This window comes from Bos mutus, chromosome 15 (genome assembly GCF_027580195.1).
Source record: "Bos mutus isolate GX-2022 chromosome 15, NWIPB_WYAK_1.1, whole genome shotgun sequence".
In the NCBI taxonomy this organism is placed as follows: domain Eukaryota; kingdom Metazoa; phylum Chordata; class Mammalia; order Artiodactyla; family Bovidae; genus Bos; species Bos mutus.
The window spans coordinates 37133081-37155183 of NC_091631.1; the positions used below are offsets into that span (position 1 = coordinate 37133081).

General features: G+C 35.3%; 1 protein-coding gene across 1 annotated transcript in view; it reads right to left on the minus strand.

Moving 5' to 3' along the window:
• The window catches only part of SBF2 (SET binding factor 2), a 498680-nt gene that overhangs the window by 190007 nt on the left and 286570 nt on the right, over positions 1 to 22103 (minus strand). The window contains exons 14-16 of the mRNA XM_070383912.1: positions 15515 to 15719; positions 13025 to 13134; positions 10809 to 10958 (exon numbers count right to left, since the gene is read on the minus strand). Of these exons, the coding sequence (XP_070240013.1) occupies positions 10809 to 10958; positions 13025 to 13134; positions 15515 to 15719 (465 nt within the window). The remainder of the gene's footprint in view (positions 1 to 10808; positions 10959 to 13024; positions 13135 to 15514; positions 15720 to 22103) is intronic.

Sequence of the window (22103 nt, forward strand, 5' to 3'; positions counted from 1 at the left end):
AAACAGGATAAACCCAAGGCAAAACACCCCAAGACACATATTAATCAAATTAATGAAGATCAAACACAAAGAATAAATATTAAAAGCAGCAAGGGAAGAACAACAAATAACACACAAGGGAATTCCCATAAGGATAACAGATGATCTTTCAATAGAAACTCTTCAAGCCAGAAGGGAATGGCAGGACATAGTTAAAGTGATGAAAGAGAAAAACCTACAACCCAATTATTGTACTCAACAAGGATCTCATTCAAATATGAAGGAGAAATCAAAAGCTTTACAGACAAGAAAAGCTCAGAGAATTCAGCACCACCAAACCAGCTCTTCAACAAATGCTAAAGGATCTTCTCTAGACAGGAAACATAGAAAAAGTTTATAAACTCAAACCCAAAACAACAAAGTAAATGGCAACGGGATCATACTTATCAATAATTACCTTAAATGTAAATGGGTTGAATGCCCCAACCAAAAGACAAAGACTGGCTGAATGGATACAAAAATAAGATCCCTATATATGCTGTCTACAAGAGACCCACGTCAAACCTAGGGACACCTACAGACTGAAAGTGAAGGGCTGGAAAAAGATATATCATGCAAATGGAGACCAAAAGAAAGCAAGAGTAGCAATACTCATATCAGGTAAAATAGACTTTGAAATAAAGGCAGTGAAAAGAGACAAAGAAGGACACTACATAATGATCAAAGGATCATTCCAAGAAGAAGATATAACAATTTTAAATATATATGCACACAACATAGGAGCACCACAATATGCAAAACAAATGCTAACAAGTATGAAAGGGGAAATTAACTAACACAATAATACTTGGAGACTTTAATACCCCACATACACCTATGGATAGATCAAATAAACAGAAAATCAGCAAGGAAACACAAACTTTAAGTGATACAATGAACCATTTAGACCTAATTGACATCTATAGGACATTTCACCCTAAAACAATGAATTTCACCTTTTTCTCAAGTGCACACGGAACCTTCTCCAGGATATATCACATCCTGGGCCATAAATCTAGCCTTCGTTAGTTCAAAAAAACTGAAATCATCTCAAGCATCTTTTCTGATCACAATGCAGTAAGATTAGATGTCAACTACAGGAAAAAAACTATTAAAAATACAAACATATGGAGGCTAAACAACACACTTCTGAATAACCAAAAATCACAGAAGAAATCAAAATATGCATAGAAACGAATGAAAATGAAGACACAACAACCCAAAACCTATGGGATTCAGTAAAAGCAGTGCTAAGGGGAAGGTTCAAAGCAATACAAGCCTACCTCAAGAAACAGAAGAGAAATCAAATAAAATACCTAACTCTACACCTAAAGCAACTAGAAAAAGAAAAAATAAAGCACTCCAGGGTTAGTAGAAGGAAAGAAATCATAAAAATCAGGGCAGAAATAAACGTAAAAGAAACAAAGAGGACCATAGCCAAAATCAACAAAGCTAAAAGCTAGTTCTTTGAGAAGATAAATATAATAGACAAACCATTAGCCAGACTCATCAAGAAATACAGGGAGAAGAATCAAACCAACAAAATTAGAAATGAAAATGAAGAAATCACAACAGACAACACAGAAATACAAAGGATCATAAGAGACGACTATCAGCAACTATATGCCAATAAAATGGAAAACTTGGAAGAAATGGACAAATTCTTATAAAAGTACAACTTTCCAAAACTGAACCAGGAAGAAATAGAAAATCTTAACAGACCCATCACAAGCACAGAATCGAAACTGTAATCAGAAATTTTCCAACAAACAAAAGCCCACAACCAGATGGCTTCACAGCTGAATTCTACCAAAAATTTAGAGAAGAGCTAACACCTATCCAGACTACATCATTAGAAATGCTGGGCTGGAAGAAGAACAAGCTGGAATCAAGATTGCTGGGAGAAATATCAATAACCTCAGATATGCAGATGACACCATCGTTATGGCAGAAAGTGAAGAGGAACTAAAAGGCCTCTTGATGAAAGTGAAAGTGGACAGTGAAAAAGTTGGCTTGAAGCTCAACATTCAGAAAACTAAGATCACGGCATCTGGTCCCATCACTTCATGGGAAATAGATGGGGAAACAGTGGAAACAGTGTCAGACTTTATTTTTCTGGGCTCCAAAATCACTGTGGATGGTGATTGCAGCCATGAAATTAAAAGACGCTTACTCCTTGGAAGCAAAGTTAAGACCAACCTAGATAGTATATTAAAAAGCAGAGACATTACTTTGCCAACAAAGGTCCATCTAGTCAAGGCTATGGTTTTTCCAGCAGTCATGTATGGATGTGAGAGTTGGACTGTGGAGAAAGCTGAGCACCGAAGAATTGATGGTTTTGAACTGTGGTGTTGGAGAAGACTCTTGAGAGTCCCTTGGACTGCAAGGAGATCTAATCAGTCCACTCTAAAGGAGACCAGTCCTGGGTGTTCTTCGGAAGGAATGATGCTAAAGTTGAAACTCCAGTACTTTAGCCACCTCATGAGAAGTGTTGACTCACTGGAAAAGACTCTGATGCTGGGAGGGATTGAGGGCAGGAGGAGAAGGGGACGACAGAGGAAGAGATGGCTGGATGCCGTCACTGACTTGATGGACGTGGGTTTGGGTGAACTGCAGGAATTGGTGATGGACAGGGAGGCCTGGCGTGCTGTGGTTCATGGGGTCGCAAAGAGTCGGACATGACTGAGTGACTGAACTGAACTGAACACCTATCCTACTCAAACTCTTCCAAAAAACTGCAGAGGAAGGTAAACTTCCAAACTCATTCTATAAGGCCACTATCACCCTAATACCAAAACCAGACAAAGATGCCACACAAAAAGAAAACTACAGACCAATATCACTGATGAACACAGATGCAAAAATCCTTAACAAAATTCTAGAAAAAGAATCCAACAACATATTAAAAAGATCATACATCATGACCAAGTGGGCTTTATCCCAGGGATGCAAGGATTCTTCAGTATTTACAAATCAATCAATGTGATACACCACATTAACAAATTGAAAAATAAAAGCCATATGATTATCTCAATAGATGCAGAGAAAGCCTTTGACAATATTCAACATCCATTTATGATAAAAACCCTCCAGAAAGCAGGCATAGAAGGAACATACCTCAACATAATAAAAGGTATATATGACAAACCCACAGCAAACATTATCCTCAATGGTGAAAAATTGAAAGCATTTCCCCTAAAGTCAGGAATAAGACAAGGATGCCCACTCTCACTACTAGTATTCAACATAGTTTTGGAAGTTTGAGCCACAGCAATCAGAGAAAAAAAGGAACAAAAGGACTCCAGATTGGAAAAGAGGAAGTAAAACTCTCACTATTTGCAGATGACATGATCCTAGACATAGAAAACCCTAAAGACTCCACCAGAAAATTATTAGAGCTTATCAATGAATATAGTAAAGTTGCAAGATATAAAATTAACACACAGAAATTCCTTGCATTCCTATACATTAACAATGAGAAAACACAAAGAGAAAGTAAGGAAACAATTCCATTCACCATTGCAATGAAAAGAATAAAATACTTAGGAATATATCTACCTAAAGAAACAAAAGACCTATATATAGAAAACTATAAAAACACTGATGAAAGAAATCAAAGATGACACAAATAGATGGAGAAATATACCATGTTTATGGATCGGAAGAATCAATTTGGTTAAAGTAAGTATACTACCCAAAGCAATCTATAGATTCAATGCAATCCCTATCAAGCTACCAATGGTATTTTTCAGAGTACTAGAACAAATAATTTCACAATTTCTATGGAAATACAAAAAACCTCGAATAGCCAAAGCAATCTTGAGAAAGAAGAATGGAACTGGAGTAATCAACCTGCCCAACTTCAGGCTATACTACAAAGCTACAGTCATCAAGACAGTATGGTACTGGCATAAAGACAGAAAGATAGATCAATGGAACAAAATAGAAGGCCCAGAAATAAATCCATGCACCTATGGACACCTTTTCTTTGACAAAGGAGGCAAGAATATACAATGAAGAAAAGACAATCTCTTTAACAAGTGGTGCTGGGAAAACTGGTCAACCACTTGTAAAAGAATGAAACTAGAACACTTTCTAACATCATACACAAAAATGAACTCAAAATGATTTAAAGATCTAAATGTAAGACCAGAAACTATAAAACTCCTAGAGGAGAACATAGGCAAAACACTCTCTGACTTAAATCACAGAAGGATTCTCTATGGCCCACCTCCCAGAGTAATGGAAATAAAAGCAAAAATAAACAAATGGGACTAATTAAACTTAAATGTTTTTGCACAACGAAGGAAACTATAAGCAACGTGAGAAGACAGCTTTCAGAATGGGAAAAAATAACAGCAAATGAAGCAACTGACAAAGAATTAATCTCAAAAATATACAAGCAACTCCTGCAGCTCAATTCCAGAAAAATAAGCGACCCAATCAAAAAATGGGCCAAAGAACTAAACAGACATTTCTCCAAAGAAGACATACAGATGACTGACAAACCATGAAAAGATGCTCAATATCACTCATTATCAGAGAAATGCAAATCAAAACCACAAGGTACCATCTCATGCCAGTCAGAATGGCTGCTATCAAAAAGTCTAGAAACAATAAATGCTGGAGACGGTGTGGAGAAAAAGGAACCCTCTTACACTGTTGGTAGGAATGCAGACTAGTACAGCCACTATGGAGAACAGTGTGGAGATTCCTTAAAAAACTGGAAATAGAACTGCCATACGACCCAGCTATCCCACTGCTGGGCATACACACCAAGGAAACCAGAATTGAAAGAGACATGTGTACTCCAATATTCATTGCAGCACTGTTTACAATAGCCAGGACATGGAAGCAACCTAGATGTCCATCAGCAGACGAATGGATAAGAAAGCTGTGGTACATATACACGATGGAATATTACTCAGCTATTAAAAAGAATGCATTTAAATCAGTTCTAATGAGCTGGATGAAACTGGAGCCTATTACACAGAACGAAGTAAGTCAGAAAGAAAAACACCAATACAGTATATTAACACATAGATATGGAATTTAGAAAGATGGTAATGATGACCCTATATGCAAGACAGCAAAACAGACACAGATGTAAAGAAAAGACTTTTGGACTCTGTGGGAGAAGGTGAGGGTGGGATGATTTGGGAGAATAGCATTGAAACATGTATATTATCATATGTGAAACAGATTGCCAGTCCAGGTTCCATGCATGAGACAGGGTGCTCAGGGCTGGTGCACTGGGATGACCCTGAGGGATGAGATAGGGAGGGGAGAGGGAGGGGGTTCAGGATGGGGAACACACGTACACCCGTGGAGGATTCATGTCAATGTATGACAAAACCACCACAGTATTGTAAAGTAAGTAGCCTACAATTAAAAAAAAAAAACCCTGCCAACATTTCGTATTGCCAATCTTTCTAATTTTAGCCATACTGGTGGTTATATAGTATTATCTCATAATGGTTTCAATTTGCATTTCTTAGATGACTGACACTGACTAGTTCATGTTTTTATTGACCATTTCCATATCTTACTTTGTGAAGTGTCTGTTTAAGCTGTCCATTTTCAAAAAATGGCTTGGCTTCTTCTTCTTAAGTTGTAGGAGTTCTTGATATAACCATGACATCAGTTCTTTGTCACATATATATTTTGGAATAATTTTTCCTAGTCTTCAATATTCATTTTCTTAATTCTGTCTTTTGATAAGCTTATGTTTTAATTTCTATGAAGTATAATTATGTTTTTTTTTTTCTTTTTTTGGTTATCACTTTTTGTGACCTAAGAAACTTTTGCCAGTTATAGAAATTATAAGTGGCAAAAGATTCAATTAATAATTTTTTAAAAAAGGAAACTGTTGCTCATTCCCAAGTCATGAAACTATTCCATGCTTTCCCCTAAAACCTTTGTGGTTTTCTATTTTATGTTTATGTCTATGCTCTACCTCAATTAACCCTTGTGTCTGATATGAGGTAGAAATTGAGGTTCACTTTCTTCCACATGGATAGTCAGTTTTCCAGCACTATTTGTGGAAAAAATTTTCCTCCCCTGATTGGATTATTTTGGTGCCTTTAACAAATTTCCCATAAATTCAAGTCTAATTTCTGGGTGCCCTTTTCCACTGATCTATTTGACATGTCAGTATTACACTATCTTGATTACTGTGGGTTGATATTAAGTCTTGAAACCAGGTAGGGTTAAGTCCTCCAACTTGTTCTTATTCAAGATTAATTTGGCCACTCTAAGTCTTCAGCATTTCCACATACATTTTGGAATCATCCAGTCAATTTCTAAGAAAAAGTTTGCTGCAATTCTTATTGGTATTGCATTCAGGCTACAGGTTGATTTGTAGAGAAGTGACATATTAATGATACTGGGTTTTCCATATCCTTTGATGTTTTACTTTACTGATTACATAATCTAAACTCATCTAGCCCTTTTGTTAGTTTCTTATTATCTGCTTACTTTGTATTCAATCCTTTTATTTAAATATTTTAATTATTATATATTCAAATTAGATAATTCTAAAACATAATGCCTATGAGGTTTTCAATCTGTTTTTGTATGTTTCTGTTAACACTTTCACACTGGCTCATTTCTTTGGTATTTGGTCATTTTAAAATTGTGACTTCACATCTCACTAAAGTTTATCCGTGGGAACCCTGACTGCCTAAATTGGGGCTGATAAATATTTAATAAATTATACAAAAGATTTATATTGTTTCTTCTGGAAGCAACGGTGAGGGGTATACCACTGAAGAGGGATTATTTCATTTTTCTTCCAATGTCCTACCCTGGGGTAAATAAAGCTCTCAGGTTCAACCAGCTCTCTTACAGAAGTCAAGACTTAACTGATTGAGCTCATGTATCTGGTTTCCCCAACTGCTAAGTGCTCAGAATTTGGTTTTCCCTACTTATCTTTTTCTTGAGAATAGAGGAGAGGTCTTTTAGAGATTTCCTTTTCTTCTTAGGAAAAACGATATATAAAAATCATGGGTTTTTGCTGTTGCAATTTTCTAAGATCTATTTCTACATTAGTGAGAGGGTCCCTCATACCCTGCAGTTTATTATAAGGCTGGAAATGGAGTACTCCACTGGGTTTTTAAGTTATAATTTACCATTAAAAGATCTTAGCTAAGATCTTACACATAAAAATTATGTATCTGCTAAAATGAAAATAGTTAAATCCATGATATTTTTGAAGAGACATATAGTAATCTCAGTTATAAAAAAAACTAAAATAAGATCAGTTATTTGAGATGAGAAAATACATAGGAATAATCTATAATCTCCATAAACCAGTCCTTTAAAAAATCATCTTGGCACTGAAAGAACATGATAAACAAAATAACCCCTTGGCAGTACTCATGTTCCATTTAATTTTCCCTTGAGGACAGAAACTACAGGATAACTTCATGACAAACAAAAATAACTAAAGTTTTTGAATCACTACCTAAAACTTAGTTCATTTAATGTTTCTATTTTAAAACACCAACACAGATGTTTGGCCTCTCTGCTTTGAAACTCTATGCTTTTGTAAAAAAATGTTCAGAATGTTATGTTAAATCCCCACAAGTATTGTAACAAGAATATAAATATTAATAAATCCCAAGTTGGTAAATAAGTAATTCATTAAAATAAAAGTATCACATATGAACTCATTTATAACTGAAAAGAGCCTCTCTATAATAGAACAAAGACAAGATCTAATTTTATGAAATACTGAATTACAAAACATTAAGAGCTCATTAGTGCAGGTGCATTTGGAAGCAGCAGCAACAACAAACCCAAGCTTCCCCCGACAGAATATGATTATTCCAATGAAAAGGAGTATTTTTCTAGCCCAAGGGTACCTGGCTATTCTGTAATCAATTACTAATTGGTTTATGCTAAAATTAAGTTTAGATAAAGCCTTCTAATTTAGTTCTTCAGTTAATTCAGTTCAGTCGCTCAGTCATGTCCAACTCTTTGCAACCCCATGAACCCAGTTAATTACAGCACATAAAATACAAATGGAAAAAAGCCTCCCAAAATAGTTTTTTCAGTTTTATCACCAGGTATAGGGAACCAGGATATTATCTAAGTTTAGGACTTCTTGTAACCTTGATCTCTTAATCAAATTCTTTTGTTCTCTGTAATGATAGTACCAAAGGAACTGAAACAAAGGAACAGAAGTAGCAAAAGACTTGTGATTTTTATGGCAAATGAATTATGTCTTACTCTTCTCATAAAGTTTCAATAATTCCTTCCTACAAAAATGAGAATACTCTTCTGTTATAAAAAACCCTTGTTATATGTTTTAGATAATTTAATTATGCTTATGTGTATGTGTGTGTTTCAAGCAGAGAAAAGTTTAAATGGAAGTCAAAACTCTTCTAATCTATATATGTCAGAGATAACCATTACTAAGGATTTAGTGTAAATATCCTTCTAGATTTTCATTATAATATACATACCTACATACATATAATTTTAGGTCAAAATAGAATTATATCTACCTTATGTACCCCTGGTGGCTCAGATGGTAAAGAATCTGCCTGCAGTGAGAGAGACCTGGGTTCAATCCCTGGGTTGGGAAGATCTCCTGGAGGAGGGCATGGCAACCCACTCCAGTATTCTTGCCTAAGGAATCCCCATGGACAGAGGAGCCTGGTGGGCTACAGTCCATGTAGTCACAAAGAATCAGACATGACTGAGTGACTAAGCACTACCTTATGTATCTTTCTGTGTGCCCACCTGGCAATATGTAACAGAAGTTTTTTCCTATAGGTATATATTATAGTGCTACCTCTTTTATTTTAGTAGCAGAACAGTATTCCAAAGAAGTGTTCTACCATACTTACATTAATTTATATCCAAATAGTAAACATTTAGGATGCTTTCAATTTTTGATATTATAAACTATTATAGCTAGTCTCTTACGCTGTAAAATAAGAATTTATTTCCAGTAGAGGTGAATTATCTCCTATTTTGTTAATTTGCTTTAATAAACCACAAAGTGCTTGTTACCAGATTACATTTTTCATTCTAGCTTTTAAGTTAGAATTTCTGAGAAAGATATTATCTGAAATGCATTTGAAAAGATAAATACACCCTGCAAAAAAATATAACAGTAGTACCCTAAGACATTAATGTGTAAATTATAAGGAAGACCTTAGCAGACATTTCTCTAAAGAAGACATAGAGATGGCCAAGAGGTACATGAAAAGATGCTCAACATCACTAATTATTAGAGAAATGCAGATCAAAAACTACTACCTCACAGAATGGCCATCATCAAAAAGTCCACAAATAATAAACGCTGGAGAGGATATAAAGAAAAGAGAACCCTCGTGCACTATTGGTAGGAACGTAAATTGATACAGCCACTATAGAGAACAGTACAGGGGTTCCTTAAAAAACTAAAAATTGAACTACCATATAATAAGGGGTTCCTTAAAAAACTAAAAATTGAACTACCATATAATCCATCTGCAATCCACCTGCAGGAGACCCCAGTTTGATTCCTGGGTCAGCAAGTTACCCGGGAGAAGGGACAGGCTACCCACTCTAGTATTCATGGGCTTCCCTGGTGGCTCAGACGGTGAAGAATCTGACCCGGGAGACCTAGGTTCGATCCCTGGGTTGAAGACTCCCTGGAGGAGGGTGTGGCAACTCACTCTTGCCTGGAGAAACCCTGTGGAAAGAGGAGCCAGGCGGGCTACAGTCCATGGGGTCACAAAGAGTCAGACACAAATGAGCGACTAAGCACAGCACACAGCACCATATAATCCAGCAATCCAAACATTTGCTGCAGCACTATTTACAATAGGGAGGATATGGAAGCAACCTAAATATCCATCAACAGATGAATAGATAAACAAGATGTGGTGCATATAAACAATGGAATATCACTCAGCTATAAAAGGAACAAAATTGGGTCATTTGTACAGGCAGGATGGACCCAGAGTCAGAGTGAAGTTAAGTCAGAATGAGAAACAAATATTGTATATTAACACATATATGTGGAATCTAGAAAAATGGTACAGATGAAACTATCTGCAGAGATGAAGATGTGGAGAATGGAAGTGTGGGCATGGAGTTGGGGGTTGGGCCATGGATGAATTGGGAGATGGGGACTGATGTATGTGCACCGCCATGTGTAAAACAGATAGCTAGTGGGAATTTGTTGTTCCTGTTGTATAATGTAGGGAGCTGAGCTGGGATGATTTAGAGGGGTGGGATGGAGGAGGTGGGAAGGGGGGTCAAGAGGGAGGGGATATATATATATGAAAACAGATAGCTGATTCACTTTGTAGTACAACACTGTAAAGCAACTGTAACCCAAGGAAAAAAAAATGATACAATTAATACCCATATACATAGGTTAAGAAATAGATTATGAACCGAATAATTCATTCATCATTTGGATTACCCACCATTCATTGCCCTCTATTTTAACCGTACAACTGAAAACTGGCTGAAAAGGGATGACAAAAATATAGACATTAAGTAATATACACTGAATGTTTCAAAGATGACTTCACTTCAGAAAGCTTACTTACAGAACTAGCAAAATAACCTAGTATTTTTCAAGGAAAAAAAAGAATAAAAACACTCCTAATATTTATGCTGAGCAATACATAAGTGTTTCTAACAGAAATGCTACAAATATCAGCTCTTCATATTATCAGATGTGGAAGGCTTAAGAACCTGATATACTAGTAATTATTGAACTGCCTGGGGAAAAAAGTATTATTCTCAAATAAGAAGAGAAATCTGAAAGAACTAAAAGTTACCTGTAGAGTACAGTTCATCATCCTTATTATGTAGTCAAACTGCTGATGATCTAATATTGCCCGGTTCTGCTGAACATGTAAACCCAGCTCATCAGTGAGACACTGTCTTGCTGCCTTTCCTTTAAGGGCTCTCAATGCAGCAGGAAGGGTCTGAGGACATAAGAGGCAGACATGAACAAGAGGTTTCACTGGAAAAAAAATAACTTTAAATCATGCTAACTCATGCATATCCTGTAAACCATTTAACAGAGCTATTAGAATTAGAAAAGAGTTGATTTGCTGTTAAGGACAACATGGATTTATAGTGATTTTTTAAATTTGTAAGGCAGCATGAAAATAAACAGGACTAGTTTAAGTGATACATTTAAAAAACATTAAACTTCATTAAAAAAAAAAAAAACTTATCAAAACTGTGGCCACCAAAATAACTGCTGCTTCAGATTCTGAGTCAAAACCATGGATACTTGACATATTCTTTCAATAACTGGCCACATCTCCACCGCAAGAATAGAAGGAAAAATTAAAATAACAAGAAGCATGAGTGATTTTATTCTTTTATAGTGATTAGCAACTTAATCACTACTCAGTTTTAATTTATGACTGGGAAATTCTGCAATCCCTTCTATTTCAAAAGTATAATTAAGAAGGAAAAAACTCAGAGCAACAAATAGAAATCTTTAGGTTTACATACTAAAACTCTTCCACTTCCTCACCCACAAGAATGCCTCTTCCAGTTCACCTTTAGAGCCTGAGTTACTTTACATAACCTAGTATTAACAATAGGCTTATTTAACTTTGGAAACGTAAAATGAGAACAAAGGAGCAAATAAGAAGGAAGGAAAAAGACTGAGAGTAGGAGGTCCTAATATTGTTCCAAAGGCACAAGAAACAGTGTGAAAGTTGAAAGCAAGAGAAGCAAAAGAAAGTCCCTTTAACACTTCAATCATAAGAAAAAATGGATTCCAAAAAACTCAAAACACAGACTTGAGGGTCATTAAGTGGATAAAAACTTTGTTTCACAAGCTTTACTAGCCCCATGTAATAAATGCTCAGAACTATGACAAGTCACTAAGAAAAGGTGACATTAATGTTTAATATGTTTTATTAAAGAAGGCAAGAAAATGTGCTATTAAAGCACACATTAAAGGCATATTTAAATGAAGATCACAATTTTTATAATTCATTACTTGTTTTAAGTAGATTTTTTGTAATAAATAAAATTATATTGTAAATGTTTTTAAGCCTCTTGATGAAAGTGAAAGGAGAGTGAAAAAGTTGGCTTAAAGGTCAACATTCAGAAAACTAAGATCATGGCATCACTTCATGGCAATTAGATGGGGAAACAGTGTAAACAGTGGCTGACTTTATATTTTTGGGCTCCAAAAATCACTGCAGATGGTGACTGCAGCCATGAAATTAAAAGACGCTTACTCCTTGGAAGGAAAGTTATAACCAACCTAGACAGCACATTAAAAAGCAGAGACATTACTTTGCCAACAAAGGTCCGTCTCGTCAAGGCTATGGTTTTTCAGTAGTCATATATGGATGTGAGAGTTGGACTATAAAGAAAGCTGAGCACTGAAGAATTGATGCTTTTGAACTGTGGTGTTGGAAAAGACTCTTGAGAGTCCCTTGGACTGCAAGGAGATCCAACCAGTCCATCCTAAAGGAAATCAGTCCTGAGTGTTCATTGAAAGGACTGATGTTGAAGCTGAAACTCCAATACTTTGGCTACCTGATGCAAAGAACTGACTCATTGGAAAAGACCCTGATGCTGGGAAAGACAAGGCAGGAGGAGAAGGAGACAACAGAGGATGAGATGGTTGAATGGCATCACCGACTCAATGGAGATGAGTCTGAGTAAACTCCAGGAGTTGGTGATGGATACGGTGGCCTGCAGTGCTGCTGTCCATGGTGTCGTGAAGAGTTGGACACGACTGAGCAACTGAACTGAACTGACTGAAGTTTCTAAATAATATGCCAAAATAGAATTTAATGAACAATGTTTAAAAGTTTCAGGGGGGGAAATGACTATCAATATTTCGGGCTTGGCTAAGATTTTAAATATTAGACACTATTCATTTAAAATGATAAAAACAATGAAAGAATACTTTATAAAGAAAAGGGATGGAAATAGAGGAGAGATCAGTTGGCAAGCTAAACACAGAAATCTGAAAGGGACATGATGAATATTGGGAATGATGGCGTTTTATTACCTTTTCAGTCTCCAATGTTTTATTTTCAAATACGAATGAAATGCAGTTTCTAACGACTTCCAATCTCTGTGCACTGTTGAAAACTGTTGTCACTTTATCCATTATTGAAACTATTAAAGGAATACAACACAAATTAAATTCCTTTGGCAATAATAAAAGCAAGGGGAATATTACTATTTACAGTTTATATGATTCTGCTTACATGACAAACACTTAAGCCTTTATTTCCCCCTTGTTACATGACACTGAAGGTACTTCATCACTTTGATTACATTTCTACGTTGTGAAGTGACAGGCTAATCAATAGCTTATTGAGGATAATTTCACAGGATAGATGCTAATACTGTACTTAACTCTTACACAAATTAATTCACATTGCACAGTAAAATTTTATTAAGCAAAGATAAGCATCTCTTTTTTTAACCATTAGTTGTAAACAAACAGACAAGAAATGTGTCAGGTACAAGATCATGACCAACACAGCTAACGCTCATATATAGAGGACTGACTACTAACAGGGAAAGAAGCTGATATTTCTAACATATTACCAAAGAAAAACCACATACCACTAAAAATTAGGTTCTAAAAATCTGAGTATAGGTGACCTGAAGAAGCACTGCACACAAACAAAAGTGATTATGGCCGAACAACTGCTTTACAAATCTGGGAGAGTCACTTTTCGGTTCTGTGAACTTAGTACCTATCAACTTCACAAGATTGGATAATTCTAGTGTACTACATAAGCTAAAATTACTTAAAACAAATGTAACTTATTAAAAGAATACTAGAAGATAGAAATTAAATCAGTATTCATTAAATAAATATCATTTGTACAAATCAGATAGTAGCTATAATTCTTAAGCCTTATATTTTATGATTGCTCTTACCTAACAAGAAAAACCATAATACCATACTCTTGGCCTTCCTTTCATTTCATCAATATGAACTTTTACATTCTTAAAACAAGTTTTTAAACTTAAAAATTTTGAAATAATCATGAGCTTACACAGAGTTACAAATTAGTACAGAGAAGATCCATGTACTTCACACCCAACTTCCCCAAATGGTGGTATCTTACCTAACTATAGTGCTTTATCAGAATCAGGAAATCAATCTTACTTGGTTTTTACTAGTTCTCTTGAAATCATTTAAAATTATGTAACAGTAATGACCATGATGGTAAAATAGATTATTTCATATGACTTTCTCTGTCTGAAATGTGCATTCTTTATTTTGTACTCTGGAGCTTCCCACATGTGGAGGTCTGTGGCATAGATAGAAACTGAAATTGATCTGTATTTAGAGTAGAAAATGTCTTAGTCTCCAAGTAAGACCACATACTTTAGAGAGCAACAATAAATTTTTAGTTCTAAAATTTCTTACATAGCATTTTAAATTTTCTTTAGGATGAACCATTAAAAATCCCACCTTTTAAAATAATGAATCTGTTTACCATCTGGAAATTCTTACTTTCCTTTGGAGACTATGACTTAGTTCATTCCCAGGACAAAGTTCTTCACTTAGAGTTTGATATATCAGGGATTGGCCAAATCCTCAGCTGCAGCATTCTAATACTAGCTTTCTAACAGTTGACAACAACTCTGGTTTATGGGTATTCGACTTTTCAGGTCTTCCTTCTTAAGGTTTTGGCTTTCAAATGCTATTTTTAGCAGTTCATCATCATTCTGGCACCTCTGAAGAATAGCTGGAAAGTAATTACCTTCTCAAAATGTGAATGGTTCTTAAAGTGACGTAGCAATTGTACACTCATATTAAGTGGGTATCATGTAAGATGAAACACTCATACTTTTAAAACTTTAATGCAATGAAAATCCTGATTCTGATCAATTTAAACAAATCAGAAATTGGACAGAGGTCCCTGCATTCATCTTTCACTCATTCATTCATCATTCTTTCATCTGTTTGTTTATTCATTCATTTTGGTTTTATAGGCAGTCCATGCAGGGACGAATACTGAGTCATATATATTTCTCTCACTGACTACAATGAGAGATCCCATATGCATATAAAAAATTTGATGTTGACTGAAAATGAAGAAAGTAAAGAGATTATACAAAAATAATACTGAGACAAGGCTACAATTCAAGCAGATAAAATTTTAAACCAACTTCATGTGTGTACTTAAAGAAAGCATTCAACTAAGTTATGAATATTAAACTTACAAGATGAAACCCTTCAAAAAGTAACTACCCTAACACATTGGCTTCTCTATTTTCTTCTCCATGTGAAAGTATGATCAACACTTAAGTATAAGCTGGTATTATGTAGGGAAATTACAGCAAATTAGTATTATTAAGTAAATAATAAGTAATATTCACATTACTATATAATATCCCTGACCAGGGATCAAAGCTGGGCCCCCTGCATTGGGAGCATGCAGTCTTAGCCACTGGATCACCAGGGAAGTCCCTGTGTCTTATATCTTGATTAAAAGTTTACCTTAAAACAAACAAATAGATAAATACATACCAACAGGTGGACCTGCAGGCACAACACATTTCTTTTCCACTCTTGAAGCAGGAGGTGCATTCTGATTCTTAGCAAGATTTTCCTGTATTAATTCCTGTACCCGAGTTTCATTAATTTTGGGGAAAGGAAGAATATGAACTCGCAAGTGGGATCCTTCTGTTGGGCGTGGAACTTTCTGAAATGCCATATGAGGGTTTGGATTCTCCTGCAATATTAAACATAGGTAAGATTATTCAAAAGTTAAAATAACAATGGCAGATTGTTGGCCAGAGGGACAGAAACTGAAATCAGACAGGTGAGAGATTGTACATATATTCAGATATATGCCATAAAATACAGAGTCCTGGAATACATGAGCTACCAGCAGCATCTGATACAGCTGATCAATCACTCTCTTCCTCTTCAACACACACTTTCTTTCTTCACTTGGTTTGTAAATTTCTTGCTACATCTTTGTCTACTTTTTATCTCCTTAATCTCTTAACTATGTGACTACCCCAGGGCTTAGACCACAGGCCTCTTTTCCATTTATATTTACTTCCTTGGTGATAACTTACAGTCTCATATTTTTAACTACAAGAACACCAATGATTCACAAATTTTGGTCTCCAAATAAGTGTCCTCCTGAACTCCATATCCATATATTCAACAATCCGCAAATACTGTTTCCACTTGGATTTAAAATAACATCTCGAATATATGTTCAAAACGAGCACTTAGTATTCACCTCCTCCAAAACTGCTATCTACAGTCTTCCTCACTTCAGTACATGGCATATTTATTTCTTCTGATCACTTCAGTGAAAAACTTAGAGTAATCATTAATGCCTTTCTCTAATACCCCATTATCCATTCCTGGGCAAACCTTTAACTTGTGTCTTTAAACTATATCTATAACCTGACCACTTTTCAATACATCTTGGTTTAAGTCAGCATCTCTTTCATATTGCTAAGAACAGTCTCCTAATCTGTCTCCCTGCTCCACCCTTGCTCCCACTTTCACTCTATTTTTAATACTGCAGACAGAGTGATCTAGTTAAAGCATGTCAAATTATTATCTACTTGTTCATAATAAGTGGGACACGATGTTGAACACATATCAGGACTGTATTAGTTAAATTAATTGTGTCAGCTAATATTTTCATAGACCCTAGGAGTTGGCATGGAGTTTTATCCAGCCACTACTTATGTAGAATTATATTTCAAATACTACAGGCAGAGTGGAATCCATACTTTTTACAAAGTTCCATCTGAAAGGCTGCTGTACAATCATTCTTAGGCCAACTCTTGCATTTACCATTCAGTGAAACCAGAAAGTTTCTTTTTCCTTCTGAACCTGCATTATTTATGTTGTACATTAAGCTCAATATTGCCCTACATATTCTCTGGACAGTTAAAATGGCCAACCAGCATCATCTACCAGAGCTGCTCCCCACAATTCTGATTATTTGGCCCAGACCCAGATAAAGGAAAGGCAGGAGCAGAGTAGAAGATAAAGGGAGCATGTCAGTAACAGAGTGGAAATAATACTCCTTTAAGTGTCCAAAAGCCTGGGTTCTAGTTTTTGCTCTACTCATTATGTGATACTGGATAAACAACTTTGCTAAGTCTATAAAGGCATGCCTTGTTTTCTTGCACTTCACTTTACTGAGCTTCATCAGTTCAGTTCAGTCGCTTAGTCGTGTCTGACTCTTTGCGACCCCATGGACTGCAGCACGCCAGGCTTCCCTGTCCATCACCAACTCCCGAAGTTTACTCAAATTCATGTCCATTGAGCCATCCAACCATCTCATCCTCTTCGTCCCCTTCTCCTCCCGCCTTCAATCTTTCCCAGCATCAGGGTCTTTTCAAAAGAGTCAGTTCTTTGCATCAGGTGGCCAAAGTATTGGAGTTTCAGCTTCAGCATCTGAGCTTCATAGTTACTATCTTTTTCACAAATTGAAGGTTTGTGACAACCCTATATCGAACAAGTCTATTAGCACCATTTTTTTCCAACAGCATTTGTTCACTTTGTGTTTCTGTCATGTTTTGGTAATTCTCATAATATTTCAAATTTTTTCATTATTATATTTGTTAAGGTGATCTGTGGTCAGGGACCTTTGATGTTATTATTGCAAAAAGATTATGACTTACTGAAGACTCACATGATGGTTAGCATTTATTTTTTTAACAAAAATAGTATTTTTAAATTAAGGCACATACATTGTTTCTTTTAGACACAAATACTATTGCACACAACAGACTACAGTATAGTGTAAACACAACTTTTATGTACACTGGGAAACAAAAAAATTCACAAGACTCACTTTATTGTGATACTTGCTTTTCTTCAACTCACAATATTTCCAAGTGCCTATACTTACACTTCTCTTAAAAGATTCCTGAGCTGGTGAAATCAGATCAAAAACTTGTTCCTGCCAAGGTAGCCCTCGTATACACTTTGTATTCCCCCTAATATACAAAGATACATTAGCAAAGACAGAAAAAAATAAGTAAATTCCTAAGCCAAGTCTTCACAATCACCACTATCTAAACTATATGCTGAAAAAATTGTTCTAAAATTACACCAGATTAACACCAATATCACTGGTCTGGAGTTTCTGAAACTGCCCTTTCCAAAAGCAGTATGTTTGTTCTCTGTTCTTTAAACACAATATCTAAGATACTTTATCTTCTCAAAAATTATAAATATACATTTTCTAAAACTCATTGGACAGATAATTCTTTCAGGCTGGGGAGGTAATTCATGTGAATTTTGAGTTTAGAGTCATTTAAAGTATATTTGTCACTATTTCTGTTTCTATATACACTATTTTCTTTATAATAAAGTTAAAACTAAATATATTTCCTATGATGTAAATAATATTTATTACAGTGAATTTTAAAACATGGAAAAATAAAAGTAGAAAAGAAATCTTCTTAGTGATGATAGTATCTTTTCTAACATATTTTATCTCTCTGTCTCACTACATATTCTTCTTATTCCAAAAATAACTTAAAGTGGTTTACAAAAATAAAGATACACATATTGATTGCTTCTAGTCAAAAATTCGGTAATGTTACAGGTTCATTCTAAACTGCATAAGCAAGACTGAAGATCTAAAAATAGTCAAGGGAATTCTGAAGAACAGTAAATGGAGAAGTCAAACTCTCCAGATTATAAAACTTATATAAAACTTTAATAATTAATACAGTATGGTAACTAGTATCACTGAGGGTTAAAGGGCTAATGAAATCAAGAAGCCCAGAAACAGGACTATAAGTGAAAATGTGATAGAGATGGGAGGCACTGTAATTCAGAAGGAAAAGTTAAAACAGTTCAATGAAAGAGAGTAATACAACCAAGTATTTTTAGCTCATGGTCTCTGATGTCAGACTGCCTGGATCAAATCCTAGCTTAGCCACTCACTAGTAGTGTGACCTAGTGTAGTATCAATTCTCTTACTACTTGTGTTTTAGTTCCCTCATCTGTAAGGAAGATAATAATACAATACCTACTTCATAAGGTTCTTGTGAGAGTGGAACAAATTATTATAGGAAAGCTTTATAACATACACACACATATTTCCCCTGAACAAATCTAAAGCTCTTTTCCAAAAGTCTAGAGTATATTCATCTGAAAAATGTTCAGTCATTGCATATTCTATGGCATGACACCAAGCTTCTAAAACTAAAACCCCACTTCTTTTTCCATCGTATCATCCATCTATTCCCATATATTCCCATCATATCACCAGCTACTTATATTTTTAACAACAATAGTATTCAATAAGGGTTTAAATAAAAATCACTTATTAGAGAAAATATATAGCTATTCGTCACTAACAGTGTTTTTCTTCTCATAACCAAATCCATACACAATTTAGAATAATAAGCATCTAAAACAAAAATAACTTTAAAACAAAGTTCATCTTCTTCAGTTGTACAGATAGTCTTCATAAAATTCAAATTATGGGTTAAAGTTACTGAATAATAATATATTTAACTGTTTTTAGAAAATTCAAGAAAGGCTCATGCCCCAAGATCTAGTATTGAACACTATTTGGTTTTCCGGCTGCCGTATCTGTACACTGCTGCCCTCTAACGGGCAGTATGGTAATTATAAAGGACTACATTCACCACCTCGCACCCAACTTGGTTGTATAATGACTTCTGAGAAGACAGCAGAAATGAGAGACATTTTAAGGCTGGTTGAACTCCGCATGTTCTTGGAAACATGTGATCTTATTTATAACTCCAAATGAATTTAGAACAATCCCTTGAAGACTACTGAGCTCATTAAAAACCGCAGACCAATTTCATTGTTTAATCACCATGTTGAAATAAGAAAATGCATTATTTTCCAATAGAACAAAAGAAGCAGCCAAATGGTCAACTCTGATTTTCGAGAAGTGCAAATATTAAGTAATAACTAAGGATTTAGACAACCACATACTTAAGGTGAACATAATTCTGTCCAAAGCAACGCGTTGGCAAAATGTACTATTGTTTAGAGGAAATTTTAAAGTTGGATAATGATTTTCAGAAATGAGCTCTGTAATCCTGCTTTTAGAGAATACTCTATCAATGGGAAGCACAATGATTTTCTCAGACTTGAGAAACTGACACATAAACCATCTGGTCTGGAAACATGGATTTTTCTTTTGGCAAACTAAATGAGAATATGCCTAGGGCTTACAGAAAACAAGGCTGAGAAAGCATTTCAAATAAAAGCAAAACAAAAAAAAAGGTCCAAACTCTACTGGAAATTCAAAGTAGGCACATTGGGGAAAAAAACTTCTTCCACACTGGTCTCAACAATGAATGATAAATCAATGTGTCTCTATCAGAGGCTACCAAGTTTCCCATATTAGTTTAGGTATTTAACAATTATTTAATGTGCACCAATCATATCTACAGCTGTTATACAAATTCTTAAAAATCCATTCAAATACAGCCAAAACAAAACTATCATTGGACTGAATTGCTAAACACTGACAAAATGGACTTTTGGGACTTGCCTCACTGTGAACACATTTGCTAGAATGAAACATCCTCAATTTTCCATCTCACAGAATTAATTAACAGAATTAATATCTCATCCTGAATACAAAGAAATCTGGTGTATGACTTTAATATTTGAAGTGCTGGCTGCCCTAATTCAAGGTTTATTGACCTTGACACTATTGACATTTTGAGCTAGATAATTCTTGTTTGGCAGTGAGGGGTGGGGAAAAGTGGGTGTCTTGTATATTGTAAAATGTTCAGAAGCATCGTTGGCCTCTAACTAACTATATGCCAGTAGTATACTCTCTGGTTTTGACTACCGAAAAATGTCTCCAGACACTGCCAAATTTCTAGGGGAACAGTTTGCCCTTGTTAGAACAACTGCTCTATTCATGACTCTAGAATGGAGGCTGCGTGTTCTAAGACATGTATCCTTTTTACAAATACCAAAAGAGCACAAGTGACTAGCTAAGAGACTTAATACTCTCACACAGCTGCTGGCATGCAAATTAAAGCCATAAAAGATAAAACTACAAACCTATTAAAATGGCTAAAATTAAAACATCTGAGTACACCAAGTGTTGGTGAAGATGCAAAGCAAAATATATTACTGGTGGGAATGCAAAATTGTATAGACTCTTAAGAAAACAGCCTGGAAGTTTTTTATAGAGTTATCATCTTGTTACCACTTTTCTAGCAGTCTATTCCTAATTACTCACTCAAGAGAAATAAATATGTTCACATAAAACCTGTCAGATTGATTATATTCTTTGCAGCCAAAGATGGAGAAACTCTATACTGTCAGCAAAAACAAGACCTGAGACTAACTGTGTCTCAGATCATGAGACATCCTTACTGAAAAATTCAGACTTAAAGAAAGTAGGGAAAACACTAGACCATTCAGGTATGACCCAAATCAAATCCCTTATGATCTTACAGTGGAGGTGACAAATTGATTCAAGGGATTATATCTTGTAGACAGACTGCCTGAAGAACTATGGACAGAAGTCCGTAACACTGTATAGGAGGCAGTGACCAAAACCACCCCAAAGAAAAAGAAATCCAAGAATGCAAAATGGTTGTCTGAGAAAACTTTACAAATAGCTAAGAAAAGAAGAGATGTGAAAAGTAAAGGAGAAAGGGAAAGATATAAGCAACTGAATGCAGAGTTTCAAAGAATAACAATGAGAGGTAAGAGAGCCTTCTTAAATGAACAATGCAAAGAAATAGAGGAAAATGATAGAATGGGAAAGACTAGAGATCTCCTCAAAAAAACTGGAGATACCAAGGGAACATTTCATGCAAAAGATGGGCACAATAAAGGACAGAAATGGCAAGCACCTAACAGAAGTAGAAAAGATTAAGAAGTGGCAAGAATATACAGAAGAACTGTACAAAAAAGGTCTTAAACTGCCCAGGAGAAACACAATGATGTGGTCACTCTCATCTAGAGTGGGGTGTGAAGTCAAGTCGGCCTTATGAAGCATTACTAAGAACAAAGTTGGTGAAGGTGATGGAATTCCTGCTGAGCTATTTCAAATCCTAAAAGATGCTGCTGTAAAAGTGCTGCACTCAATATGCCAGCAAATTTGGAAAACTCAACA